Source organism: Nannospalax galili, unplaced genomic scaffold (assembly GCF_000622305.1).
Source record: "Nannospalax galili isolate Female #2095 unplaced genomic scaffold, S.galili_v1.0 scaffold713, whole genome shotgun sequence".
In the NCBI taxonomy this organism is placed as follows: Eukaryota; Metazoa; Chordata; class Mammalia; order Rodentia; family Spalacidae; genus Nannospalax; species Nannospalax galili.
In genome coordinates this window covers 814996-826213 of record NW_008333780.1, presented here as the reverse complement: position 1 = coordinate 826213, position 11218 = coordinate 814996, and the positions used below count along the sequence as shown (strand labels likewise).

The 11218-nt window shown below is 37.1% G+C and overlaps 1 protein-coding gene across 1 annotated transcript in view; it reads right to left on the bottom strand.

The window, feature by feature from the left end:
• Tut4 (terminal uridylyl transferase 4) overlaps positions 1 to 11218 on the bottom strand; it is a 132100-nt gene that overhangs the window by 56881 nt on the left and 64001 nt on the right. Inside the window, exons 11-15 of the mRNA XM_029561265.1 lie at positions 10958 to 11170; positions 7667 to 7841; positions 6316 to 7010; positions 3374 to 3524; positions 1368 to 1454 (exon numbers count right to left, since the gene is read on the bottom strand). Of these exons, the coding sequence (XP_029417125.1) occupies positions 1368 to 1454; positions 3374 to 3524; positions 6316 to 7010; positions 7667 to 7841; positions 10958 to 11170 (1321 nt within the window). The remainder of the gene's footprint in view (positions 1 to 1367; positions 1455 to 3373; positions 3525 to 6315; positions 7011 to 7666; positions 7842 to 10957; positions 11171 to 11218) is intronic.

The following is an 11218-nucleotide window of genomic DNA, read 5'->3' as shown; positions in this document are numbered from 1 at the left end:
TGTATTGCCTGCGTGTAGGTAAGTGCACCCGTGTTATGCAATGCCTGCCAAGGTCAGAAGAGGCTGTTGGATCCCCTGGGACTGGAGTTACGGACAGTTGTTAGCTGCCATGTGGGTGCTGGGATTCGAACATGAGTCTTCTGCAAGAACAACCAGTGTTCTTAACCACGGAACCATCTCTCCAGCGCCACTCTGCTTTTTAAAAAAAGGTTTATTTTTATTTGTGTGTGTGTGTGTGTGTGTGTGTTGTATGTGTGCGTGCATGTGTGTGCATGCCAACAAATACCAACAGAGGCCAGAAAAGGGTATTATATCCCCTGGAGCTAGAGTTTTAAGGAGGTCATAAGCCAGTGAATATGGGTGCTGGGAACCAAAGTATGATCCCTCTGCAAGAGCAGCAAGTACTTGTTACTACTGAGCCATCTCTCCAGCCCCTGGCACACTATTTTGTTACATGGCTTCTGGGGACTCAAACTCAGGTCCTTGTGCTTACAAAGCACTTGACCATGTGAGCCATCTCCCCAGGGCTACATTAATTATTTTAATTATCCTTCTCTAAAATGTTCGCTGCAAAATTCTTGATTCTTCATCCACTTGCTAAAAACCTTATGCTCTGCAACACTGAAGCAAAAATCTTCAGACTACACTTGAGTTCTTTCTTTGTATGGAGCATCAGCAATTCTTGATAGCTCTACTTTTAAATATGACCCAATTCTGACTACTTACCTTCTCCATTACTGTGCTTCATCTAAACTTAACGCAGGAGCCTCTGAAATGCTTTACTTTCTTCTACTCTTACAGAATATGTCATTTAATGGTTAAAAACTCTCCAAAAGCTTTCATTAGGCCCTCAAAATAAAATTGAAAGTCCTTCTAACAATGTCCAAATGGTTTTAAAGATCGAATTCTTAGATATCTCTCTGACCTATTACGATCTATCTTGGATATTCTACTCCAGACACACTGGACCTCCTGACTGGACTTTATATGTCAGACATAATCTAATCTTGATATTTTTAACTGCTATCTTTTCTTCCCACAATGTCCCTTCCTTGGGTAGCTGTATGCTTTGCTCTTTCATATTATTCAGATTCAACTCAAATACCAACTTATCAAAGTTACCATAGTACCTGTCACTTTTATCTCCCCATTTTTTATAGCACTTATTATTTATTGATGTATTTCTTACTTGACTGATGTCCCCTCTGAAATACACACTTCATGAAAGCAGGCTTCACCTCTTTTATTAGCAATACATCCCCAGAAACTAGAACAGTACTTATAACATGTAATAAACATTATTTAAATGAATCAAACTCAAGACAACATGACAATAATAACAAATCAAATTTTAACTTATGACATACCATCATATTCTCTTTGAATAAACTTTTCCAAGCCAATTAAAATCTGCTCCCTGTTGTATTGTTCAGAGAAAGGTGGTGATAATTCATCTAGATTTTTAAAAAGAGAGAAAGAACAATATAATATAAAAATTCCCTCATGTTTTTGAGACAGAATCACCCTATAGCCCCGGCTGGCCTTGAGCTGTAGACGCTGGCTTCAATCTCACAGATATCCACCTGCCTCTGCCTCCCGAGTGCTGGAATTAAAGGTGTATGTCACCACACCCAGCTTCCTTCAACTTTTTTACCTTAGAATTTTTACTTTCAATTTTTTCCTTACTTCTGTACGTTCTGACTTTACAACCAAAAATGTTACTGGAGAAGGGACAAGGGGACAGTGAAAGAAATTTTGTAAATGTACATTTTACATGATTATTTTTTCCTATATTCTACGTATGGATTTATCTTTTGAAACTAGTTAACAGGGCTTTTTATCAGCTCTTTCACTCCCACATTCATACTTGTGATTTCCTCTAGCTCAATTGCAATCAGTTACCAAAGCACCCACTCAAATGTCTTCTCAAGATTAGATCTTCCCTACAAACTAGCTTACTACAGCCTTAGTAATCCCTTCTTGACTTAATTTACTACTCCAAATTGCTTGCCACAAACGAGCATTGATTTTATAATGTTCTTTTTGTTTTTAGTACTTAAACTACATTTTTCTTACTTTCCCAACAGGACCATATATTCCTTAAGAACAGACGTTTGTTCTGTTTTGTTTTTCCTATATCCTTCACAGACTAATCCCCCAAAGTCTATCAAATGGCAGAGATAATGCAAGAATTTGTTTTAAAACCTGTTATGGCCAGGAGGTAGACACAAGTGGAGCTCTGTAAGTCTGAGGCCAGCCTGATTGTAGACCAGGTTGCAGAGTTCCAGGCCAGCTGGGGCTAACAGGTGACCAGTCTAAAGAACACACACACACACACACACACACACACACACACACACACACAGAGACAAAGTGGTGGTTTGAATGAAAATGTCCCCCATAGGCTCCAAGTATTTGGACATTTTGTCCCCAGATGGTGGCGCTATTCTGGGAGGTGTGGCTATCCTGGAGGAAGCAATGTCACTGGGGGTGGGTTTAGAGAGTTCTTAAGCCTTGATGGATCTCCAGTTGCTCTCTTGCTTCCTGTGTCTGCTTGAAGATGTGAGAGCTTCCCTTCTGTTGCCCCTACTCCAGCCACCTACAGCCACCATGCCCCCCTGCCATAACAGACTGTAATTCCCCTGGAACCATAAGTTCAAATAAACTCTTCCTTTTATAAGTTATTTTGGTCAGTGTTTCTATCACAGCAACAGAAAAGTGACTAATACACACACACTAAATAAAATTCTGTTATAATGAATTAAAATCAATATTTTATGAAAGCAAATGGATCAGTATTTAGAGAGATGATTTGAAAAATGAAATACAGGGTTGTTTTCTTTTTGGTTTCAGGCTTGTGAAATTATTCTATTAAACTCTACTACTATGGCACGTAACATGTTGATTCCAATTATGCTAATTTAGCTAAGTACCTCTTACATTCAGTCAGCAGAACACTGTCCAAATGCACACTGCATTGATAGAAATGTTCTCTATCTACACTGTCCAATACCCACCCACTAGCCTTATACAGCTACTGAAAGACTGAAATGTGTCTAGTTAACTGAAGAACTTAAACATTTAATTTTAACTGATCTTAATTGAACAAGCACAAAAACTAATACCTATAATATTAGGTAGCTCAATTCTACAGTCTAAGTTTCTTAAAATAGTATATATGGACTCAGCTGTATTTTCCTTAGCATTTACCTCTGCTCTTCCACATGATGAGCATTCAGTAGAGATCTGCACATGATCTTTTCTAAACTATTCTAAATCTCTACCCAAGCAAAAATTTTAAAATTTTTTTAAAATTAGAAAATATCTAATATGTAACAATGTAGCTTTAATAGTTAAAGTAGTAAATACTTACCAAAACATCTTTTACATACTAAATCAAGTATTTCTCGAAATCGGTTTGTCATTGGTGGTAGAGGTTTTAGATCAATTTTCCTGAAATCCTCTGGGCAATCATTTTTTGAATGGCCATCCTTTTTGCAGATGCTGCATACTATTGTTGGCGGCTATATAAAGGTTAAAAAAAAAAGCTACTAATTTAATAAACTTTGGAGGTGTATCATCACTTACTTAGAAACCAGATCCAAAAAAGAATATAGTAGTAATAAACAGCATGCAGTAACTTAGTTCAGATAACATTTATTCCAGAGGTTTTTTTTTTTGGTCTTTTTGAGACAGGGTTTCTCTATAGCCCCAGCTGTCCTGGAACTCACTAAATAGACCAGGCTGGCCTTGAACTCACAGAAATCCGCCTGCCTCTGCCTCCTGAGTGCTGGGATTAAAGGCGTGTGCTACCACGCCCGGCTATTCCAGAGATTTTTAAAAAACCTGTTGATGAGTCAGGCAGACCTAGTGGCACACACCTTTGAAGTCAGCACATGGGCTGTAGTGTCAAGAGGTCTCTGAGAGTCTGAGGCCAGTCTGGTCTACATGGTGAGTTCTAGAGCAGCTAGGGCTAGGGAGACCCTATCTCAAACAAAACAGTACAAAACAAAACAGTTGTTCATGGGGAAACACAAACAATTCAAAAACTTTTCTGAACCAACCGCTCTTCTCTCACACTAAAATGACATCCTAAACTATTTACCTGGATGGCATAAATTATAGGTATTAACAGACAACACAAAAGGTAAAGGTTAATTCAACCAGCTTGATCAACTCCCAAAAGAAAATACATACCTTATTTATTTAGTTGTCTGTTTTTAAGACAGGGTCTTTTATGTATCCTAAACTGGTCTCAAACTGGCTATGTAGTCTAGGATGAAAATGAACTTCTGATCCCCCTGCCTTCACCTCTTAAGTGCTAGGATTACAGATGTGCACCACCACATTGGGTTTTATGGGGTGCTGAGAATCAGCAGGGCCTTGCACCCTACCAACTGAGCTACAACTACAGCTCCTACTTTGCATTTTTCATTTACTGAGATCTAATAACCTTGATAACAAAATTTTAAATTTTACTCCAAACATTTTCTATCTTCAGAATCAATCAGAGAACCCTATTTCAGCTGGGTGTTTTAATTTTATTATGGTTTGGTCTCTGACAATAGGACTGAATGGGGGGGGGCATCTTTTTTTTTTTTAAACTGTAGCCCCAGCTGTCCTAGAACTCAATATGTAGACCAGGCTGCCCTTGAACTCACAGAGATCTGCCTGCCTCTGCCTCCTGAGTGCTGGGATTAAAGGCATATGCCACCATGCCTGGCAGTATTATAGTCTTAAAACTTTGGTAAGAAAAAGTCAGGCGTGATGACACAGGCAGAGGTAACCAGATCTCTGTGCGTTCAAGACCACCCTGGTCTACATAGCAAGTTCCAAGGCAGCCAGATCTACACAGTAAGACCTTGTCTTGGCTGGGTGTGGTAGCGCACGCCTTTGATCCCAGCACTCGGGAGGCAGGGGCAGGCAGATCTTTGTCAGTTCAAGGCTAGCCTGATCTACATAGTGAGTTCAAGTCCAGCTGGGGCTACCTGTCTCAAAAATACAAAAAAAAAAAAAAAAAAAAAAAAAAAAAAAAAGGAAAAATGGGGAATGGGAGTGGTGGCGTACCCCTACCCCTTTGATTCCAGCAATTGGAAGGCAGAGGCAGGCGGATCTCTGTGAGTTCGAGGCCAGCCTGATCTACATAGCGAGTTCCAGGACAGCTGGGGCTACAGAAAGACCCTGTCTCAAAAACATAAAATAAAATAAAACCTGTGCCTCTCAGGCCTGTGTTCTAAAAAGAATCTGGAAAAAGAAAAAGGGAAAAATGGTGGGGGAGGACTTTTCAAGGTGATAGATATGTCTATGGCATTATTAGTGATGGTGGCATAGGTGCTGATTTATCTCCAAAGATGTTAAATTACATATATTAAATATATATAGCTTTAAAAAAATCAATCTTACCTTATTAAAAAAAAATTTAAGAAATATTACTCAGCAAATAAATGTATAATTTTAAAGCTTGCCAATAGTAATTACTGAACAAAACAATGATTAACTTTTTAGTTCATTTTTTTCAAGATTTTCCTGGGCTTACACATCGTCTGGATAATCATTTTATCATTCTGGATGTTCATAATATTCTAATTACGTACACTGCACTTCATTGAAGAAATGCTATTTAGCAAAAACTCCTTTATTAACAAAATAGTTATTTCTTATTTTCTACAACTTAATGTTCCTATTTTCTCACTTGAAAATGTTAGGACTCCTACAATTTACAGCAGATATTTAAGAATCCAGAAGTCCAACAGCAGAGACAGAATCTGGACACTTCACTTTTTGGTTCCTCCCAGCTTTAGTTTCAACTATAGAACCCAGCACCCATATGGTAGCTTACAACCACCTGTAACTCCAGTTCCAGGGGATCTGATACCCTCTTCTAGTCTCCATGGGCATTGCACACATGTGGCACACTTACATGCAGGCAAAACACTTGTACACATTAAATAAAAATAAATATTAAAATATATATATATATGCTGCTTTGCTAAGCTGATTTTCATAAAATATCATATAAATCCTTTCATGTACAAGGAAAGAGAAGGAAACCAACTAATAGTAGCATGCTCAAGCATTCTGGTATATTATACACTCTATAACTGTAGGAAAATGAGCAAAAGAATAGATGAAGGAAATAAATTAACTTAAGAATAAAAAAAAAGAAAGACAATACACACCAAAATATCATTCCAAAACAAGTCACTGCCATGGAAGCTAGTTTTATGCCTCTACAAATAAATCTAAAAACTGTTAAGAAAGGCAGTCATACAGTAACCACAAAACCTTACAAACTGTTTACACATTGTATCCTACCTTGCCAGAGGTTAATATAAACTTATCAAACACATAATATAATTCCTGGGAAGGGAGATTATCATCATCATTAAGGTCAGAAGCAACTTCTGTAGATTTGCAGTTGCAAGAGGTAGCAGATATGTTGGTGTACACAGTCCGATGTGAACTCTCCATTTCTAAATTTGATCTGCAGTCTGCTCCAGCAGATTCAGGTTGGTCAAAGGACCCAATGCAGTTACACTGGCTAAGTTCCTTCTTTAAACAAGTTTCTGAACGTGCTAAATCACCTTGTTTTTTAACTGATTTTGGCTCCAATTCACTGCCTTTACTGGCAGTAGAAAGAGATGAAGATTCCTGTCCATGGTCAGCCAAACCTAGTTCATTTACCAACAAACTGTCATTGATAATACAGCTCTGTGATGTAAACTCCATCTCAACATGTTTAGCAGGTTGGCTTCTTTCTGGATTGACTCTTTCTGTGCTTTCTCCCAGCAGAATGCAACAGCTGGCTGCCATACTATCAGACTTCACTGGTTTCTTATTGCATGTTTTCCCCTTCTCTTTTTTCTTGAAATCCACTGTAGATTTAACTCCATCCTTCCTTTGAGGACAAGCAAAATACCGATAAGCTGCCCTGAATCTCTCCACGACATATTCGTAAACAAGCTGGCTGTTTAAGCTCCGTGCAACATTCCTCTTGACTGAAAATGGATCTAGTAAAAAAGAAAATGATCAGTGGCTAAGTCCCTACTCACAAATTACATTCCAAGCTCACACAAACAGATCTTAACTGCTAGACTGTCAGCAGATTATATTTTCCCAAGGTTTTTCTAACCTAGGATCCCAATGAGAGTTCCTGAAAACCGAGCAGAAGAAAAACAAAAGCAGTGTCTTTTTCTTTGTTTCTTCCATAAAATAAAAAGCTAAAAGGAAAAAAGTAAAGAATTAATAAGAGAATAGCTGCAGTCAATTCAGTAATTAGTTTTAATCAAGAATTTTAAGAAGCTGTGCCACTATACACAGTCACCGAATGAGAAGTTTTAAATTCTAATACCCATATTAATAACTTTCATCTTTCATCATAGTACCTTTGTGAGACAGAGTCTCACTATGTGTAGTCCAAACTGGACTGAAACATAATCCTCCTAAGTCTCCCAAGTACAGTGATTTTACGCATAAGTAAATACATCTGGCTTTTCGTCATAGCACAATGATGTTCTTGGTATTTGATAAGAAACTCAGTCAACAATCTGATCAATTGTTCACCTTTTCTTTAGCTTACCCAAGGGATAAAGCTTAGAATACAGTATTAGATGAATAGCACACAGACAAAAATAGTTCACACATAAAATATAATGTATCATCTCACCTTCAATGGCTATTCTTCTTTTAGGCCAGTTTTTGTTCTCTCTTGTTAGAATATCTTGTATCCGTACACATATGACATATTCTTCCAAAGCAAAATCCAGTGTGTAAAATTTTAGCAGCTCTAACCATAACTGTCCCAAGGATACCTGATTTGGTGTTTCCAATGTTAAAGGAGACTGGAAAAGAAAAATACTTTTCTAAAGTTCCACAAAACTATAAAATTAATACATTTTCTATTTAAAAATCCTTAAGAATGTATGTTTTTTTAAAAAATGGACATAAAGGAAAAGCTAATTTCCAAAAAAAGACAATTTGAATTCTAGGAATCCAAGGAATTTTCTTCTTTTTACTAAACCAGCAATTCTCAACTTTGACTATACATTAGAATCACCCAGTGAGCTATAGAGTGCACTAATACCTGAATTCCTTATCACACCCGAGAATCTGATCTAACTTATCTGAGCTATTTGGACTGGAAAAGGGAAGTTTTGTGTGTGCAGGTATGGGGAATAGAGATTTTATAGGTGGAATCCAGGGCTTCTTGAATGGTAAGCAAATGCTCTGTCACTGAGTTGTATGTCCACCTCCTGTGGGTTTTCATTTTATTTATTTGAGTAGATATGTGGCCTTGAGACACGGTCTCGTCTTGTAACCTAGGCTGGCCTCAAACTCAAGATCTAAGTCTCTCAAGAAATGGTATTATAGACATGAACTACCAAGGACTAATTTAAAGCTCTCTACAGTGACCATCATTGCACAGCCAAAGTTACAAACCACCAGATGGTGACTATAACTGCTTACTGCAAAATTTACTTTCGAAATCAAAAAATTCCTTCATTCAGCAAACATTTCTTCAGAACCTACTATGTTCCTGGAATTGTGCTAGGGATATCATAATAAAGAGAGCTCACATTTACAACACGTAATGCCTGCCATCCTTACTCACGCTTCTAAAAGCTGGGCATATATTAGACCACCAGTCTAATATACTCAATCTGTAATGAATCACTACACTATAATGCCACTCAAATAAGGTGAGATCCTACTATATAGATTAGGATAGAGAGATAATTTTAACAATTGCAGTAAAGGTTAAATGCTAAGATGGCAGTTGGGATAATCTTTTTAAAGCAGCAAAGAACTTTACCTTCATGGAGCTTACTTTCTAAGAAAACAAAATAAACATAACTTAATAGGTAAATTACATAGCAAGTTAGAAGAAGCTAAGTGCTGTGGAAAGTAAGTTGAATAAGACAAAATGGTGGGAGAATAGAAATAGGAGAAGCTTACAATGTTAAGAAAGCATTACCGGATTAAGAGTATTACAGGAATGAGGAACAGATAGATGTATATAACACCAATGTTAGATTAGCTTCAAAAAGAAAACCATGTGTTTTCCTAGCACCACAGGAAAGAAAGAAGTGAAGGAAGGGGGTGGGGATGAGAAGGAGGGAAAGAGGGAAAGGAAAGGAGAAAAAGGAGAAAATCATGAAAGTTAGTATGGTAACGAGGCATACAAGAAGAGGAAAACAAAGAGCAACAACAGAAACATTTTGAGTGTAGAAGGGCAATATCTGACTTATCTTTTAGAATGCTAACAGATTGTTGTGTCGTTGAGTACAAAAAGGCAAAGGTAGATGCAGGGGTTATCTATCTCTGCCAGGAGATTAGGGCAATAATCCAGGCCAGGAATGATGGTTACTAGGACCAGGATGGTAAGAGTATGTGGTCATAGTTGATGAAATAATGGATATTGAAATAAAGATAAGAAGAGCCCTGAATATATTTGATACAGGGTATGAAAGAAAAAGGAATAATGGATGTCCCTAAAGGTTTTAACTGAATGCTTGAAAGGATGGAGAACCAAAAATTGATAAGAAAAAATTTCAAGTAGAACAAGTTTGAGAGTAAGATCAGAAGTTCAGTTTAGATAAACTAAGAAGAGACACTACATGGGCAGCTAGACACAATTTTGTAGTTCAAGAAAGAGGATTCATCATCCTGTAGATAACACTTAAATAAAAAGTGTCGGACAGGGCTAACTACCATAGGAAAGTAGACACATCAGAAAAAGGGATCGTGAACCAAACCTATAGCATGTCAACATTAAGCAATTGGAGATAAAGAAGAACCTGTAAAGGAAACTGAGCAGGAATAAGCAGCTACAGGTGTGGTGTCTTGAAACTACTCCAAAAAGAAGTAATCAACAGGCAAATGTTGCTAAGTCAAACAAGATCATTTTTAAATAGCTATGGAATTTATCAAAGTAGAGGCTGATGATACAAGTTTTGGAAGACTGACGACGACATGAGTTAAAGGAAACATGAAAATGGGAAATAGTAAATATAATCACTTTTATTAAATTTTCCTACAACAGCCAACAAAGGAATAGCCGGGAGGGAAGGTATTTTAAGATTTTTCTTTAAAATGGGAGAAAGAGAAGCATGCTTGATTCAACGAAAATGAAAAACTGGTAATTTAGGAAGTAAAAAGAACTGCTAGCATAAAATTCTAAATAGTTAAGAAGGGATAGAGCTGATAGACAATGTGTCCATTGTTTACGCATTTAGATACAACATGGAAAAATAGGTATCAAGGTGGAATATATGAATATAAATGACAGATGATAGTGTACGCAGCAGATGCAGTCCTCGTTTGATTACTTCACTTTTCTCAGTGAAGTAACTCAAGTTAATAAGCTACCAAGTGTGGATGGTTTGGGAAGAGAATAGGTGATGAAAGAAAAGTGAAAGACCTCTCTAAAACCAAACTGAACAGTTCAATAGAACTAGAACAATGGTTCCAGATACCGATGACCATACTTGGCACACTGTAAGCTTCTGATGGACACAAGCCATTATATTTACCTATGGTTGTCTAGCACTCAAGAGAATGCCTGGCACATAGCAAGTCCTTAATAAATGCATGCTGAATCAATTAAATAAGCATACCATCCCCTTACTGAGCAAAATACTTATTTCTCCACCCAACTTGGCAACATAATTCATAATATGCTAAAGTGTCAATGAAAATTTTACTGGTTTAATTGAAAAATAAATGAAGAATTACCTTGACATTGATTTGAACAAAACAAAATAAAAGTTCATTAGAGAATCTCAGAACTGAAAAACTAAACCAGATCAACCCCTCACTTTACAGATGAGGAAAATGAAGCCAAGAGGCTAGCTCAAGGTCACTCAATCTACTATTCAAATAGCTTCAATCGAAGGTACCACAAATTCTACAGAGAGAAAAGTCAAAAATAAAAAAAAAACAAAACCAAAAAGCTTACTTTGCCATGTTTTTCCTTCATGGCATTACTTTGGTTGTCTGTTTCTGTCTTCTTGGTATCATCTTTTGGTTGGTCTGCCTTAGCTTTGTTTTCATCAGCAATTAAGTTTTTCTCAGTTGTACTACTTGAATTACATTCCCACTTCACAAACTTCTCTTCTACTATGCCCTTCAGCTGAAAGTCATCCATTCTTTTTGGGTCAAAGCCTTCAATCTATATAAAAAGGCATTCCAAATTGGTAGTGGAAAAATTATTTTGAAA